The 19394-nt window shown below is 40.9% G+C and overlaps 1 protein-coding gene across 3 annotated transcripts in view; it reads left to right on the top strand.

Moving 5' to 3' along the window:
• The window catches only part of dlc1 (DLC1 Rho GTPase activating protein), an 80441-nt gene that overhangs the window by 10613 nt on the left and 50434 nt on the right, over positions 1-19394 (top strand). For all 3 annotated transcript variants that reach the window (XM_083532660.1, XM_083532659.1, XM_083532658.1), the window contains 3 exons: positions 5526-5672; positions 5755-5865; positions 13435-13468. In XM_083532660.1, the coding sequence (XP_083388786.1) occupies positions 5571-5672; positions 5755-5865; positions 13435-13468 (247 nt within the window). In that variant the 5' untranslated portion in view covers positions 5526-5570. The remainder of the gene's footprint in view (positions 1-5525; positions 5673-5754; positions 5866-13434; positions 13469-19394) is intronic.

The following is a 19394-nucleotide window of genomic DNA, read 5'->3' as shown; positions in this document are numbered from 1 at the left end:
TACTGAAGCAGATTCGTGTCGATTTTCCGATAACGATGTCGCCAGGGGACGTGTTTGCTGTCACCTGCTGCTTAATTTGCCCCATTTCTTTCTTTGCGTGGATTTTCCGAGGGCGCAGCAGGCATCTACCTGTGCATCGACAAGGCAAAAGTCAAAATCAAACCCACGGTGGGTCCAATTCTCTAAGCTATCATGTAAGAACAATCGAATGACTTCAGCTCAGCATTCAACACCATCCCTACTCAGAACCTGATTGAGAAGTTGAGCCTGTTGGGCCACAACACCTCCATCTGCAACTGTATTCTGAACCTTCTGACTGTAAGACTTACAGCACCACCACACTGAGCACTGGTGTCCCTCAGGGCTTTGTCTACAGCCCCTTGCTATTCACACTGCTGACTTTGGAATCACATCATCAAGATTGCAGATGACTCGACTGTGGTAGGTCTCATCAGCAAGAACAATGACTCAGCATACACAGAGAAAGTAAACAAGCTGGCGTAGAGCACCGAATTTCTGGGTGTTTACCAGGAGAACTTCACCTGGTCCCTCAACGCCAGCTCCATTAACAAGAAAACCCAGCTTCATCTGTGCTTGAAGGCTGAGGAAAGCTGAGCTTTACAAAAGGACTGTTGAGAACATCCTAATCAGCTGCCTGGGTTGGAAAACCTTGACTTGTTTACAATTATACTACATTACATTCTCTCGATTTAAAATATTTTTTTTAAGTGAAAATAAAATTAGCAATTTCTACCATTTTGCAGCGTGGCTACAGGCAGCGAATTCTCTCTCTTTCTGTCTGGTAAAGTTTTTAATCTAGCAGCATTGTTAGCACATTCATTTCTTTAGCGCTATTGCTAATTTGCTAATGGAACGAAAGATGTACGAGTTACGCTCGGCTCGGAGACCATGTGCGTGATTCATCATATTTTCCTTTCAGAGTGCGAGACGATGAAACAAGGGTTTAATTTTGGAGTGTAGAGCTCAGCGGGGAACGATGCACAATTCCCACAATTTTCCTCAAACACACACACACACACACACACACACACACACACACACACACACACACACACACACAGAGTTTCCATCCCACTCACAGACAGAGTATCATGGGCTTTTATTAACCAACCTTTTAGCCAACGACGTAACCTCACCGTAGTGACACCACGTAACGTAAGGTGCTAAAAAAGATCAGAATTTTCTTGATGCCGATCATGTACTGAGGTTTCAGAGGTTGCCTGGCCCTATAATTGATGTGAAACTTCTCATCAGCAGACAGCAGCGTGAACTACCAGTGATTCCTCCTTATTCCTGGAGTGCAATGACTGAGGTATAGCACAGAGAACAATCAGGAAGTACAGAAACAGGAAGTATCAGACTGCAAGATGTGCTCAAAAACAGCACATTTTTACCCCACCCAAAGGATTGAACAGAAGAACAAGTTCCACAAGTGGGCAGCATAGCGCCAGAGTCCCTGGGTCAGTTTTGAGTTTGGGATATTGTTAGTGTTAGGCTTTGACACATTTCCTCTATGTCCTGTCAAGGATCTTTTAGGTTCTCTGGTGTCTTCCCACTAATTATGGTATCCAGAGCGACTTACAACTAAGCAATAGATGGTTTGCTCAAGGGCCTTATGAGTGGCAGCTTGGTGGTGCTGCAATTTGAACTTGTGACCTTCTGATCCAGGGTCTATTGCCATATCCACCGAGTTACCACCGCTAGTAGGTGCACTGGCAACACTAAAGGGTAACGTGTGGTGCCCTGTAACTGACCCAAGCCTCAACCAGGGTGTACTCCCACCTCAGACCCAGAACATCGGCTCTAGATCCAGCAACTTCAACCAGAATAAAGAATGAACACTGAAGCAACCACAAGGAGGTTGAATGGGTAGAACAATTCCATGTCAAAAAAATCAATGGCACAACAGTGAGCAGAGAGAAAAACGATCTTCTGTAAGGAGTAAAAAAAAATTTCTTCCACTAGAGAATTAAATCAATATATCACACTGTACCATCAAACCCCAACTTAAAACCTCAAGATGAATGCTAACCTGGTTGGTGTGTTGCCTCTACTGATTTATTTCTCAACCAAAAACCCAACAGGGCCGAGCGATTTCCTTAGATCTGGTCAGAGATAAGAAACATCTCATTATTACAGTAACACCAATAGTATCCTCAGGCTAGCTCATGCTAGCTCATGCTAAGATTGTCCAAGTTCAGATCGTATAATGTAATCATCACTTATGCTATCAAGCAAATCCATAAAGTCTTTGACAGGAAAATGTCTCTGTTGTTGTGAGACAGTTAGCTAGCATGAGCTGAGAGGATTTTTAGGTGAATTTAACATGTAATTCTTAATCTTAGCTACAAATGCTAACCAGACAGCTATCATAAATGATTCATAAGCTAATGACAAAAGTAGGGGTAAAAAAAAAAAAAAAACGCTACCCTTTATGCTAGTTAGCTTCGGGATGTGATGTTTCCCTGAGAACCAGAGATTGTTCCTGGGAAACAGGAAAACAGAGGCATCATGGGATATATCAGCGTGAGAACTGTGTGTACTCTAAGTGTCTGTTGGATCGTTGCCATGGCAAGCCGATGACACGTAAATAAACAAACAAAAAAACGCTGGAGAAACAGGAACGGCTTTTTTCCCGAAATTGTTGCATATGCGCTAATCAGCGTTGCTGTTATTGTTGCTTTGCTAACGTCTGCTTACAGACAGCACACACAGCTAGCATTTGTTTTAGACCTGGAGTGTGTGTGTGTGTGTGTGTGTGTGTGTGTGTGTGTGTGTGTGTGTGTGTGCAACCGCAAGACTGGCTGGCATCAGAAAATCCAATAGTTTTGACATGATAATTCAACAGTAAATGGGGAATAAATGTACAAATTGTCACAAGACATTACAGAGGAACGGCTAGAGGTTGGAGCATCCACACACACACACACACACACACACACACACACACACACACAAAGACACACACACAAAGACACACACACACACTACACACCCCATACAAACACATATTACATCCAAATACACACAAACACGTACATGTGCGCACACACCACACATACAAACATAAACACACAATATGCTTGCACACACACACACACACACACACACACCATGCACAGCATAAACACACATTATACATACACTATACACACATACATACACATCATACATACATTAACAAATACACAAAAATGTGTACATATACACACAACACACAAATACACACAGACCATATACACACACAATACATTTGCACACCCCTCACACCATACACAGTAGAACCACACACATTATATGCACACACACACACATTATACATACATTATACACACATACATACACATCATGCACACATTTCAAATATACACACAAACATGTTTACATATACACACACTACACACACACACACACACACACACCATATATACACACACTATACACACACACTATACAAACGCACACACCATATACACACACAATACAATTGCACACCCCACACACACACCATACACAGCATAAACACACACACACTATACACACATACATACACATTATGCACATATTTACAAATGAACACAAACATGTGAACATAAATACAATTGCACACCCCTCATGCACCATATACAGAATAAACACACACATTATACACACACACACACACATTATACATACACTAAACACACATACATACACATCATACGTGTGTGTATTTACAAATACACACAAACATGTGTACATGTACACACATACTACACAAACACACACACTCCATACACACACAATACATCTGCACACCCACACACATCACATGCACACACACACACACACACATATATATACACACACACCATACATACACATGTACACAAACTATAAATACATATGTACACACATCATACAAAGCATAAACATGCATATTACATGCGCACACACACACACACACACACTCCTGCTCTCTTGATTTCTTTTGCTATGTTTTGCTGTGCTTTGAAGGCTCCAGCGAGTCCTGAGGGATCGGAGTAAATTTTATTACAGAGCCATTTCCTAATGGAATTATATCTGAAGCGCTCTGGGAGGAAGTGTGTGAATTATTCCCAGGATGTTGTGCAAGTACAGTGTGTCCCCTATCTACACACACACACACACACACACACATTTTTTATCTTCAATTGCCATCATTATTAGAAATCTGCAAGTAATAGTTTTGTGATGACCAAGACTGAGGATTTTTGACTCCACATTGGACTCCGCATTGTGAAGACGGTTGTCTCTGTTGTATCTTCATGAGGATGTTTGACTCCGCCCTATTATTGTAAGGACACTTGTATTTGTCGTGTTGTTGGAAGAATGTTTGACTTGGTCATTATTGGGAGGACAGTTGACTCCGCCCTATGATTGTGAAGACATTTGACTCTGACGTATCATAATGAGGAGGTTTGACTTTGCCTTATCATTGTGGGGACATTTGACTTCTCTCTTCACTGTGAAGACATTTGACTCTGCCCTATTCTTGTCAGGATATTTGAGTTTTTACTGTCTTTGTAACAATGTTTGACGTCACCTTATCATTGTGAAGACCTTTGATTCCAACCCATATTGTAAGGATGTTTGACAACCTTGTCTTTGTGGGGACATTTGACTCCACTTTATCTTTGTGATGTTGTTTGACTTATAATTGTACGACATTTGACTTGTGAGGACATTTGGCTACACCCTCTTTTTGTGATGCAGGATGGAGAACAGATTCCAGTTCAGGATTTACATCCAGACAAAAAGATCTCATTGGCCATCTTATTAAACACACCACTAAAATGTACCAGGAAAGGTTAAAGAGTGTGTGTGTGTGTGTGTGTGTGTGTGTGTGTGTGTGTGTGTGTGTGTGTGTGTGTGTGTGTGTGTGTGTGTGTGTGTGTATGAGGATGTTTATGGTTGAAACTGGAGTGTTTAATTTAGTTTTGTTGTGTGTTAATATTAAATCTCCAGCAGAGGGCAGTGTTTGTCAAAGTGTGTGACAGTAGACACACACACACACACACACACACACACACACACACACACACACACACACACACACACACACACACACACACACACACTAGAGGTGTAACGGTACACAAAATTCACTGTTCGGTACGTATCTCAGTTTTTAAGTCACAGTTCGGTTCAACATTTAAACAGTTTACATTTTAAAAACAATTTTTAATAAAATGCCTGCTTGGTTAAATAGTATATAAAATAATATTTTATACAAATAAAATAGAATAATACAATACACAATAACACAATAAACTTAATACAATACAATTTTTTAATTATATTTCATTAATCAATTAAATTGGCACAAATGAATTTGATAAAATAAAATAAAATAAATGGATTAAAATAAGTATTAAATAGTTAAAATTTGTTAAACACTATTTAGGTATACAGATACAGTGTGTGTGTGTGTGTGTGTGTGTGTGTGTGTGTGTGTGTGTGTGTGTGTGTGTGTGTGTGTTCAGAGCTCACGGGAGGAGAAAGAGAGGGAACGATCTCAGCTGGACTCCATGGTTCTTCTCATCATGAAGCTTGATCAGCTGGACCAGGAGATCGATGATGCGTTAGGCTCCGCCCCGTCTCCCCGGGCCACACCCACCGCCCCTGTTTCTGTGAGTCAGCCTCCACGTGTTCATTTCTAACTCACGTACGAACTGAACGCTATAACGTTTCACTGCTCTTTCACCTGAACAGGAAGTGGACCTGGTGTCTCTGGATGGAGAAGGAAGTCTCTCAGGGTCTCTGCGTTCCCTCAACACTCCTCATCATCAATCTTCATCATCTCTCTGTTCCCTCCTAAACAGGGTGAGAGATCTTCAGCATTTCCTTCTTTACATTTAGGATTGTGTTAATCCCGTTACCATAGCAACAGGCCTTCATTCCAACCAACTCTGTGCAGACAGAGGCTTCGGGTCGGTTCTTCTGTATACACACTCACACACTTCCATCTCTCCATCATCTGTCCATCATCTCTTCACCTTTCCATCTCTTGATCATCTTCTCATCATTAATCCATCATCTTTTCATCATCTGTCCATTTCCATCAATTCTCCATCATCACTCCATCTGTCCATCATCAATCTGTCATCTGTTCATCTCTCCATCATCTCTTTATCTCTCCATCATCTCTCTATCATTTCTATCACCTCTCCATTATCTCTCCATCATCTCTTTATCTCTCCATCATCTCTCCATCATTTCTATCACCTCTCCATTATCTCTCCATCATCTCTTTATCTCTCCATCATCTCTCCATCATTTCTATCACCTCTCCATTATCTCTCCATCATCTCTTTATCTCTCCATCATCTCTCCATCATTTCTATTACCTCTCCATTATCTCTCCATTATCTCTTTATTTCTCCATCATCTCTCTATCTTTCCATTATCTCTATCACCTCTCCATGATCTTTCCATCATATCTCCATGTCTCCATCTCTCCACCTCTTCCTTACCTCTCCAATATCTTTATCACCTCTTATCATCATCTCTCCATCTTTCCATTATCCGTTTATTTCCCCATCAGCTCTCTATCATCTCACCATCTTTTTCTCTTCTGCTGTAGTTTCCTTTCCTTCTTCCTCCTTTTTTCCCTCTCTCTTTCTATCTGTCCATCTTTCTAATTCTCTTTCAATGATTATTAAAAAAATATTTATTTGTTTATTTATTTAAACAAATTTCATATAGAATCTCATTTTCTTTCTGTGTGTGTGTATATGTTGTGTGTGTGTGTGTGTGTGTGTGTGTGTGTGTGTGTGTGTGTGTGTGTGTGTGTGTGTGCGTGCGCTCTGGACATTCCTCACAGGATTATATAAGTGTACCAGGTAAACACTGAGATTAGCATGGGTGATACGTGTGTGCGCGCACACACACACACACACACACACACACACACACACACACACACACACACACACACACACACTCTTACACACACACACACGCACACAGAATTTGCATGCAAATTCCATGAACATATCTGTGTCTGCTTTGTATTAAAGCATGTTGTGTTTATTGCTAATGGACCTTTAAGTGTGTGTGTGTGTGTGTGTGTGTGTGTGTGTGTGTGTGCGTATGTGCGTATGTGTGTGTAAGAGATGAAGATTAATCAGTCTTTACTCATGCACCCACACCTTGTTTTGACAGCTAAACCGCTGCACCACACACGAACACACACACACACAAAAATACATCTATTTGGCATCTATTTTGATGGTGTACATTTTGTGTGTGTGTGTGTGTGTGTGTGTGTGTGTGTGTGTGTGTGTGTGTGTATTGTGTATACAATCACATATTTTCAAAATCCAAATGCTTACTCACTAAGCAACAGGGTTCAAAACGTCTGTGTGTGTGTGTGTGTGTGTGTGTGTGTGTGTGTGTGTGTGTGTGTGTGTGTGTGTGTGTGGAGATCATATCAAGCTCTCTTCACGGGCCATTTAGTTTCTATGCAGTCCAATTCCACGGCGCTAATTTGCGCATTCCGTTCCCCACGTTTACGCCACGATGTAGTTTGATAGGTTCCATGTGTCCTGTACATTTGAACAGGAACTGATGTCATGCTTTTTTCAGCCAAGTGTTACGTGTAAAAATTCCTCCCGAATTAGGAAAGGCGTGACTCTCCGGAGACGCTACGCTGCCTTCTAACTCGGCTTTTTTTCCCCCAATTTTGTTTGTTTGGTCTGGATCCGATCAGCTGTCCTGAATTAGTGTTTCCTGAATCTCTCTTTGCCCCCCACCCACACACACACACACACACACACACACACACACACACACACCCTTCCCTACACTGCCTCTATTTTGAAACGGGTGTGTACGTCTGAACTCTTATTATCACAGCCACCTACCAAGCGTGACTTTTTTGATCACCCCAGGACCTTCTCGTTTTAACTGATGAGCAAGAACGTTTATATTCCAGCAAACTCGCAAGAACGTTTCTGGTAGCTGTGTTTCTACTACAAATATAGATGGACATGTCAGTCCAACAAACATTCCATTATTAAAAAAAATTACACATTCTTGACATTGGTTTGTGGACACCTGAGCATAAGATTGCTGTGTGCTTCTTTTTGAACATCCCATTCCACACTTAGTTGCCATTTGCTCTTATAATAAGCTCCACTCTTCTGAGAAGATGTTCCACTCGATTTTGTGGAGATTTGTGGAGATTCAGGTACAAGGGTGTTACCAAAGTCAGGTATTAATGTGGATGAGGTGTAGAGGCTACTAGGGTGCAGTCAGTGTGAACAATTCATTCCAATAGGAAGATCTTCCACATCTTCTAACTCATGTAAAGCCTATTTACACAGAGCATCATCATGCTGGAACATGTTTGGGTCTCCTAGTTCAAGCGAAGGCAAAATTTCATGCCATCGCATCTTAAGATGTTCGATACAACCGTGTGCTAACAATTTGAAGAGGAACCACATACAGCTGAAAAAGTCGAGTGTCTCATACTTTCGTCTGTATAATGTATAGTTGGCTGCTCCAAAACAAGTCCTAGGAATCATTTACAGAGTTCTTCTGGAATGTGTCCTGTTCCAGAAGAGGAGGAGGAGCTCGGTGACAGGGTGCGGACGTGGTCAGAACAGCACCACTTGCACAGCTCCTGATGTACACAGGATGATGTCTTTTGCCACACTAACTTATAAAATTCGGTGCTCCTTGTGACTGTGCGTGCAGCCTTGTGCTGCCATCTGTTGGTGTGTTACAAAAGTAGTCTGGAAACGTTTTGATACCTTCTTGTAAATACATTCTCAGACCGTTGGTCTCTATGCAGGATCACGTATCCTCTTTCAGTGTCTCTGGGATCGGTCGTAATTAGCGTGTGGATTAGAAGGACAGAGAGTCTGTGAGTGTCCATAATCCAGGATAATCTGGTGGAGCTGAAGCCATGCGCCAGAGCGGGACTTGTTTAGGAAAAACAAGAGACGTGAGACGGTTAAGGACGAGGAGATAATTTGCAGTGGGAAAAAGGAAAAGGAATTCTGTTGAGAAGCAGAATCATATTTGCATGTACACACACACATATATGCAAGCTAACTGTAGTCAGTCACGCAGTCATTATTATATCCCTCACCACACACACACACACACACACACACACACACACACACACACACACACACACACACACACACACACAGTATGTAATATAACACTAAATGGCATATGACGAAGCGATGTAAATAACTTGCGATGACAAACACACACCTGGTGATATTTAGGGATCAGTGGCGTGTGGAAAACACCTGGTTTCTGTCGCCGCCGTCTGCGTTCACCATTATTAATAGTGTTACGCAGCGAAGATACCTCTCTCACACACACACACACACACACACACAAATTTTACTAGTCATATACATTTGCACACATTTTCTGCGATGCATTTTTCAGAGAACATTCCAGATGTGAGATATGCCGTCCTCTTTTTTTCCTCGCGCCATTCCTGTCTCTGATGTCAGGATAAAAAAACTACTTGTCTTGGAAATGATCTGTCTGGCGCTATGCTAGCAGGCATCCACGCAATAACACGAGCACAGAAGACGATGTATGCAAACTCCACAGCGTGTACGCACAGGGTGTGAGATCCGATCTGCGAGCGAACACCATGTTCACACACACACACACACACACACACACACTTGCACACACACTAGAACTCCAGATCTGCACCCTCGGCACAAACACCAGTGCTGGATTTATTGCTGAATAATGACTCAAGCAACATGAGCTAACTGTCGTAGAAGCAGCAAGCATGGAACCCTGCTGCCCAAGTGAAATAAATCAGAATAGCACACACACACACACACACACACACACACACCATGAAAATAAACAGTTTCAATGAATAAGACTAGTGATTGATTCTGACTTGGTAAGTTGCATGATATTGTTCATTGTCATTTAATCCCAGAAGCTCAATTTGTTTCCAAAAGAAGGAAACGCTAGTAGCTGTTAGCTTGGTGCAACAAATGTAGACACCCCCCCCCCCCCCCCACCACCACCACCACCACCACCTTACCCCAGATCTCTGCATTCCTCTAAGTGAAAGCCATGTGGACGCCAGCTGTTTTATTTTTTTGGTCTGCTGAGATAAACCTGCTTCACAGCCTCAGATAACAAAACCAGATTTTATGAGATCGACACACTCCAGCAAACTACAGATCTACAGGCTGCTCCTACAACCTTCATGAGGTCCAAAATAAGGTCCATACGAGGCAATATCAAAATGTTTCGAGACTAATGCTGCTAACTGCTTCTATTCTGACCACATGCATTTTAGAACAAAGAGCAAACGTGAAATTCTGTGTGAAACTGGGAAAATCTGCCTCAGAGACATTTAACATGATGTACGTTTGACATACGGCGATGCTATGACGAGTTCTCTGAGGTGTTTAAAGCGTGCATGCGCTTCAAGTGAGGAAGAACTTCACTGGAAGACGACAAGAGATCAGGAAGACCTTCAACGAGCTCAACCCCCGACAATCCGTTCGGCAACTCGTGCATGATGATCTTTGGAGAAAGATCCACATGATCTCGCTTCTGCACCCACTTTACTCACCAGATTTGTCTCCTGCAGACTTCTCCCTCTTCCCAAAGATCCAGCATTCCATTTTGACACCATTGCGGAGGTCCAGCGCGAAATCGCAAATGCTGCTTCGAAAAGAAGACTTCCAGGACACGTTCCAGAAAAACGATGAGAGCGATGTATTGCTGTGCAGGGGAACTATTAAAGGTGATCGTGTGGAAATGTACAAAAATAAAGTACTTCCTAGTAAACAGAACCAGTGTACAAGGGCTACAAGGGTTACACGCTCTTGGGCCCAATTTGTGTTCTCCAAGTACCTATTTCAGACTTGCTTTCTTGAGATTTGGCTGTCACAAAGTCAATGAGCTCTTATTTTCACCCCATTGCTTTAAAGTGACTTTCTCAACCTTCTTGAGATCTGGTCCATATTTTAAAACATCTGCAAGTTTCTATTTCAGCTATACCAGGATCTACCAGCTTCTGGAACTTACCTGTGGTTCATTCTAGTCTAACACCATTATCTCTCACATCACCATTAGGCTTGTTGCACTTGTCATGGACTAGACCACCCAGAGACAAGAAGCAAATATCCACTTCAGGAGGAAACCGGTCACTTCATGCTAGGAATTATGGGAGTCACATATTTCAGGTGTTAAAGTCACCTAATGCAAGTTGTCGCGGCGTCAGGGGTCACAGGGGTCAAGCCATGGAGACAGCAAGTTATTGCTCTGAGTTACTCATTTAGCAGTGTGTGTGTGTGTGTGTGTGTGTGTGTGTGTGTGTGTGTGTGTGTGTGTGTGTGTAGAATAATGACAGTGTATAGAGTGGACTTTCCAATACAAACGAGCTTAAGTGACTGACACTTGTTTGTTCGGTTAACACAATGAGTAAACAAAGCAGAAGAATAAACAAAACCAACCTTTAAGAGGCATGGACTTCAAATCCACACCATCTCTTGTCTCAATCTGTCTGATAACCTGCCTGGAGATATTAGCACACTGGTGAGGCAAGTAGTGTTAGTGCCTCATGGCTCCACGGTCCATCCTCCAATCTTTGGTTGTTCCACATGGCTTCCTTCAGGTACTGAGGTTCCAACTAATTCTGGGAATTTTCTCGACTCGACACTTTCCACGAGAACTAACAGGAATTAATGAGTATAAACTGGGATTTGTACATAATTGCAGGTTTGCCATTAATAATAGGGAACTTAAATGTAGTAAAAAAAAATCTTGAATGATAAACTTTGGTTTAAACAACCAGATTGAATGTAATTTCAGTTGAATTTCTACCTACAATTACTTCAGGACCACTGAGGCCACACCCCCTACATGAACTGTACAGTCCTCCATAACATCCTGCACATCAAAAAATGTTCATTTTGCCAACTATTTACGTAAATAACAAATATTACATACATTTATGTTAGAGACAGCGGCATTGAGTAAAAGACAGGAGGTGGAGCTGGAGGTAGCAGAGCCGAAGATGTTGAGATGTTCGTTGGGAGTGACGACGATGGACAGGGTTAGAAATGAGTTTATTAGGGCAGGGCATGTAGGACGTTTTGGAGACAAGGTGAGGGAGGTGAGATTGAAATGGTTTGGACATGTGCAGAGGAGGGACATGGGGTATATCAGTAGGAGAATGCTGAGGATGGAAGGAGGAAAAGGGGAAGACCAAGGAGGGGGTTTATGGATGTGGTGAGGGAAGACATGCAGGTAGTTGGTTTGAAAGATTCAGATGTAGAGGACAGGGGGGTATGGAGACAGATGATCCGCTGTGGAGACATCTAATGGGAGCAGCTAAAACATGAAGAATAAGAAGACATACATTTATGTTTAAAATTTCTTTTTTGTTGTGAGTAATCTACTGTGCAACACAGTTATACCATAGTAAAAACAAATTTAGCAAGAGAAAACAAAAAATATATAAAAAGAAAAAACCCACAAAAAATTCCCTTTAGTCAAAAATGAACACTAGTAATGTATCCAAACATTTGACCAGTACTGTATATATCAGGTTATAGTTTGTTTTAGCAAGAATGCTGATTAAGGAGTATTTATTCAAGTTCTACTTACAATTATATCAAAGTAAAAAAAAAATCATTTTTAAATATAAAATGTATTAGTTTGCATGCATGTCAGATAATGACCAAACAAAATGTTTATATGTATATTGGTATATGTTACAGTTTATATAAATTTAGATAAATTCCCATAAATTTGCAACACGTCCAACAAGAAAACCACAGTAATCAAAGGTGCAGAATAAACAAACTTGCTTCAGACATTTCAAAATTCCATTAGCTAAAGGCTAACGTAGCTAACAGATAATGTACAAGTTTAGCACTGTGTAAAGTAAATCTCGATTGTTGCACAGCCTAACCGATAAACCTTTTATGAACTTAGACAAAAAAAGTTTTGATGTACAAGTTAGGATGTACGGCATGAAGTCAAATGCTGAAATTTCTTTATTATTTTTAACTTATTTTGTAGAAATGTTTGCAGTTAGCCAGGTTAACAGTGTACTAACCATCTATTAGCACATTACATTAGCCTTGTGGCTTCAGTCGCAAATGGGCTTCAGTGAGACGCGCTGAAATTCAGAATGGAATTTAAGTGCTCTCACTCAGACTGACCTTTCACCTTAGAGCTCCTGCTATGCCTGGCGACCTTTCACCTTTAAAAATCTACAGGTCAGCTCCAGACGCTTATACTGCACTGAGGCGTCTTGGCCTCTGCGGCGTGTGTCGCTTTTAAACCATCGAGCAATCATTTTGCAACAAAAGTTGGAGAGTTACATAATAGTTTTTTGCTAATAATTTTTATTTGTTTGTTGTTTTTCAGACATCTGCTGCGTTATCGGAAAAAGACCGAGCAGGTAGGGGCTATGAATTTTATTTGGGTTTATGATCACTTGCATCATTGCTTTGTCTTTTGGTGGATATACAGCTGTGAAGCCATGCAGCCCACAGTCCAGAATGTCCTACGTCAGCTTTTTACACTTTTACAAGCTGATGTTCTAGGCTTTCAGGTCATCATGCTATTAAACACAGCTTTCTTGTGGTCTAACTACTGTAGTTCCGATTTCCTACAAGAAAAAGTTGATGATCAAACGCCCACAACATCAAATGTCTTTCTATCTTTATGATGCATTTGTCATTAAAAAAAAGAATGGAAGATTCCAAAAAAGACCAAAGACATCAGCTTGGGTTCCAGAGCATCTGAGCAGGACCATTAATGTGTTCTTCATGTTCTTGTGATTTCTTTTGTGTAATTTCTACAGACATTTTTGTGTAATAAAACAAGGGAATCTCTTTAACAAGTAGAAAGAATTTAGCAAAGTTACACAACAAAAGTACACTATAATGTACTATACATAAGTGTTTTCACTATCAAGATCCCAAAACAACTTCAAGAACTCCATTCTTTTGCTTTGCAGCAGAGCTACGATTCGAAGTTAGCTAACAACTAGTGACTGCTTTACATCTACAAATTTAGCTACAAAGTCTGCCAGATACACGTCTAAATATTCCCACAATCACCTCGGTCAGCTTTGTGGAGTTGTTCAGCGTCTCCAACAGACTTTTCTTGGATGTGGTTTCTGACACAATGTTATCTTTAAATGCAGACGTCACGGAGCTGCAAACAGTCGTAAAGGAAGTTACACAGATAGGGTGTGTGTCAAATGTAAAAAAGTTTACGTATGCATATTGTGATTTGTTGCCACCAATCAAATTCCACTTCAAACTAACTTTTAAACTTTTGTTTGTGGCAATGTTTAAATCTGAGTGACGCATCAGACCGAGGTTCAAATCATGCAGTGTGATGACCCCCATGGCTCTTGTGACTCTGTGTGTGTGTGTGTGTGTGTGTGTGTGTGTGTGTGTGTGTGTGTGTGTGTGTGTGTGTGTGTGTGTGAGATGCAATCCAGATCCGACGACAGCACAATGTCCCCCCTGTTCACGGCCCACCGAAGCTTCCCTTTTATCAGTTTGAGAAACAGGGGCGCCCCATCATGCAACAAAGCGAGCACATTCATGCTACATGTTTTGCATGGTTATTTGACCGTGTATTAAAAATAAATTTGTTGGAAAGGATGTGAAGGCCAAGTGTGATAAATCACAAGGAAAGTTCTTGGGTCTAAACATCTAGGCATGAAGTAAATATGTTTGCCCACATGCCTATTTTAAGGGATCCGGGGTACATTTACAGAACAGCAAACAGAACAAAAGTTTAGACTCTGCCTCATTCTGGCTTAAGGAATTTTAGCTTTGTGAAGGCAAGGAACAGTGTTTTTGTGGATTTTTTTTTTGTCATGGTGTGTTGCTGTTGTTAAGGCCAGGGTGGACAGTCTGGTTAAAATGAGAGTACAATTGTTTCTGGTTCAGACTGTTAAGTTAATAATTAATTGGAATTTTTAGTTCGGCAGTGGGGTCTATAAAATACATCACATAAATTCTATCGAGCAATTTAAATCAAAGGTTTTCGAACCTTCAGCCACCAGGAACCTCTCAGAAACAGGTTTGGTTCCTTGGTGGTCTAGCATCTAAGGTTTCTATGTTCTTACTGCTATGACCTAAGTTTAATTCCCTTCCGGGAACCAACACAACCTCAAGGGGTTCAATAAGCCAATACACTGTCAGTGCCATAAAATGGGAGGATGATATCAGGAAGGAGATCCAACATAAAACTTGTGTGGGTAATGTGGACTTATAAGTTGCTGTAGTGGCCTTTAATGAGAGTGTCAATCCTAGGAACACTCATTCACACAAATTTGGGAGTTTCATCCCACCAATTCACGTACATGGATTTGGGAGGTAGAAGGAAACTGGAAAACCCTGAGAAAACCCACATGCTCCATATAAAGGATTGATCAAAGGCCCTGAAATTGTGAGAAGTCCCCTGACTATGCTCCCCTTTTCAAGAACCACTGCAATGGTTGTTGGTCTGTCACTCTGGCCCGACACCCTTATAAATTGTTTAGAACCTCTGAAGGGCATAGTGATTAACAAACCAAAAAACTCTTGTGGAACTCTTTGTTTTATCATTCCTGTAAAAAACTCTGGTGAAAATGAAAGCTTGAATGCAAAATACCCCTAAACACCAAGTGTGTTTGAGGCCAGTTACTTTCACTCTTCTTTTATTTATTGCACCCCCACTTTCTGTTCCTTCTGCACCCACTTGTTACAGGCAGGAAATTCCACTGTGCACTCTTTGGATGGTAAGAGAGGAAAGAAAAGAGAAGAAGAAAAGTTAGATTGAAGACTGCAACTGCCCTTGGAATGAAAGAAAGGAAGTAAAAGCCATGCTGGGAGGGTAGCAGCAGCGGTAGCACTGCCTTTTCACAGACCTTCGGTTTATATTGGACTGTTCTCTTCTGATTCAAAACCATATTCTTCTCATAAGTCTATTGCTGAAGGGTACCCAACCAGGACAGAGTAAGTTCCATTGAAGTTCCAGTTACATTTCTGATGGACAAGTCATAGTCCAGACCACCACCATGTGTTCAGCAGGTAATCAGTTTCCCCCTGATACCTGGGACAGTTCTTGACCCAACCCAATCACGTTTTTAAATTCACAAGACCAGCACCAGAACTATTCCGGCATCAGTCTGAAAACCTCATATGTTTACCTGTGGTGCTCTTTTGTACCTGCAATAATCTTGGGATAGACCCCTCACATGCTTTTCTTTTTCTGAATCCCAAAGTGCTTTGATGTGTCAGTTCCTTCTGAGCATTCCTACCCCCATTACCCCCACTCCTCTAACCACCGAGTGGAACCAAGAAAAGAACAAAGGGTCCATTACTTACTCCTATAGCAATGTTCTCAGATGCAGGTCCAGTGTAGAAAGGTCTGTGTGATTAGGATCGGTTTTTGAAGGGCTCTTGATTAGACAGAAAATTCTAAGAGAAGGTCTAATCAGAATGAGAATGAAAAAAAGTATGGAAAAACCATGATGGAATTTTTTTTTCAACTACTGAAACTACTAACTGTGTAGAACTTCAAATGCTAGTAGGATGATGAGGCAACATTTGGGGGTGGTTGGTAAGTGGTTAAGGTATTGGACTGGCTTGAAAGGTCACAAGTTCAAATCCCAGCACCACTAAGCTGCAATTGCTGGGCCTTTAACCCTTAACTGTTTAGTTATCAGACGCTTTGGATAAGGGCGTCTGCCAAATGCTGTAAATGTAAACATTTGCAAAGGTGATGGATTTAATTTTAAGGGCATCTGACAGGGATGGTTCTATGGTCTAGGGGAGGAGGGGTCCAATCTTTACCACAAAGGGCCGGTGTGGGTGCAGGTTTTCATTCCAACTAAGCAAGTCTGCATCAAATTCTACCTGTTTAAATTCAATGACTATCAGGAGTGGTCCTTGCTTTAAAAAAGATTGGACACCCCTAGACTCTAGGGGACCTCAAAAGCCTGAGGACAGTTTACAAGACAAGCACTTCTGTTACTGTAGATACTTTTGTTGTTGTAGAAATGCTGAAATGAATGAATTTCAGTACCAAACAAGCTGTCTGCTTTAGAGTCAGTCAATTCAGCTTGATGAGTTTAGCAGCTGGTTTAATTCGTTTTCTTTATACTCCCATGTGTTGCAATGCATGGGAGTCATATACCATGCAATATTTAACTATTTAGGTCTATCAGTTAAGGCACCAGTAACATCACTGTCTATTTCTGACCCCCACCAGCCTCTGCACAAGGCACCAGGAATAACAATATATACTAAGCATACCGGTACTGGGTGGAGGCTGACTAACAATGGCCTTGGCCTGCTCTTTAAATAGCCTGAAGTGCAACTGTGTAATAAAAAATAACATCTACACAGTAGTCAGCATCCACCCCTGGATAGCAGTGGCCCTGTCCGAACTTTCACCCTGAGAGCTCATTATTTAAGAAGTGGAAACTTGTGGAGTGTAACGCATGTTTACACCAGACACAATCTATGGACGGAAAGGTGGAGAAGGTAAAAGGGGAAGTATTTTATCACTCTTGAATGGCTTCGGTGTCCAGGAAAAATCCTCCTGTTGTGGAGATTGGAGAAAGCAAATCCATCTTGAACTGTTATCTAGATCTTCTGAGAATATTCCGCTGCTAACAGTAGTGTGTAAAGTCCAAATCCATCCTCAAACCTCCCAGGTTGCTCCGTAATGTCATGGTTTCCAAGCAGTGGTGAACGAAGTACACAAACCATGCAGTTGAAATATTATTCCAGTAACAGTAAAAGTGCTCCAAAACTATTTGCCTTCAAATGTACTTAAATATCCAAAGTAGTGATTTATTATAACTATAATGTTGCTATTATCATTTTTATCACAAAATTCTTTACTTAATCACCTCAGTTTATGTGAAAAGACTCGAATGTGACTCTCAGCACACTGATCTATTAATAGAATGATATTAATGACTCAAACACTGATTGATTTCTATTACAATTATCATGAACCCAAAACCTTTTCAACTCGGAAAAAAAAAATCACCACTTCCTGTCAACACCATTGTTTTTACGACATAATATTAAAAGGAGAAAATTCTGACTGAATTCCAAAAATATCGAGGGAGTGAACGAATGAATGAACGATGGATGGAATGAATTAATTTATGAATAAATAAAGCGAATGGAGAAATAAATAAATAATGTATGCATTTAAAAAAACACACAAGATAAAAGTATGTTGAAATAATTAGAACAGTAAAGTATAACATATATTTAGAAAATATATGAGGGTTTGAACAAACATTTATTCAAATTTTATTTAATCGATTTCTCAATTTAATTAATATTAAAGTGTATTGCATGGATTTAATTTATTTTAATTTATTTTAATACATTTAATTTTTTATTTAACCCATGCCATTTAAAATTGTTTTCAAAATTGTTCAACCGAACTGCGAAGTAAAAACCGAGGTACGGAGTGAACCGTGAATTTTGTTTACCGCTGCACCCGTATTATTTTATATGTGTTTGGCATGAGGTGGATTCAGAGGCTGGCAGAAAAACAACTGTCTGAAAGCAAGTGTGATTCTGCTCAGCATTTCTGGAAAAATGTGTGTTTCCTGGAGCTGCGGTGTTTTGTTTTTCCCCCTGTTTCAGGGAAACTTGTTCGGCCCCACCATGGACCTGTGGGGAACTCCACTAGTCACCCACTTAACCCAACTCTTGAAATGTTTATTTTGTTTTGACAATGAGGATACGACGGGAAGTACATGACCTTTTCCATGTAATGTATTTCCACGGGACGATAAACTATTTAGAAATAATTGCGCCCACATGCTCTTCCTGCTGTTATCAGCACTTAAACCTGCCCCCCCACACACACGCTAACCCATCCATTTAGCCCAGGCTCGATGATTCATTTAATCTGTTCTACCCTTATTTACATCTTTCTGCTATCATCTGTCTTGCTGCTATCTCAGCTTTCAAGAATTGCAACGTGGTTTATCGAGAAAAATATTTGGGCGATCTAAAAAAAAAGCAACATGTAGAGGATTTTTAAAAACAAAATTCTCCTAAAAAGTATTTTTTCATCCTCAATTTGTGTCTTAACGAACCATCCGAGGACCTTCTCCGCCCCAATCCTGGCATGAAGGACATGTTCACTTCTCAATTAGGGGTTGATTTCTCACTGAACGACTTCATCAGCCACGTTCTGGATGCTAGTCGCACTTACGCTTAAGTCAGCTTACACAAATTTAGCACAAATACACACACACACACACACACACACACTATTCCGTGCGCTGATTTTCCCTGGGTTCCAGTTCCTGTACACCACGTCCTCATCTTTATCGCGTGTTT

Source organism: Silurus aristotelis (genome assembly GCF_946808225.1).
Source record: "Silurus aristotelis genome assembly, chromosome: 27".
Classification (NCBI taxonomy): domain Eukaryota; kingdom Metazoa; phylum Chordata; class Actinopteri; order Siluriformes; family Siluridae; genus Silurus; species Silurus aristotelis.
Note: the sequence above shows the minus strand (reverse complement) of the source record. Positions and strands in the feature narration are given on the sequence as shown.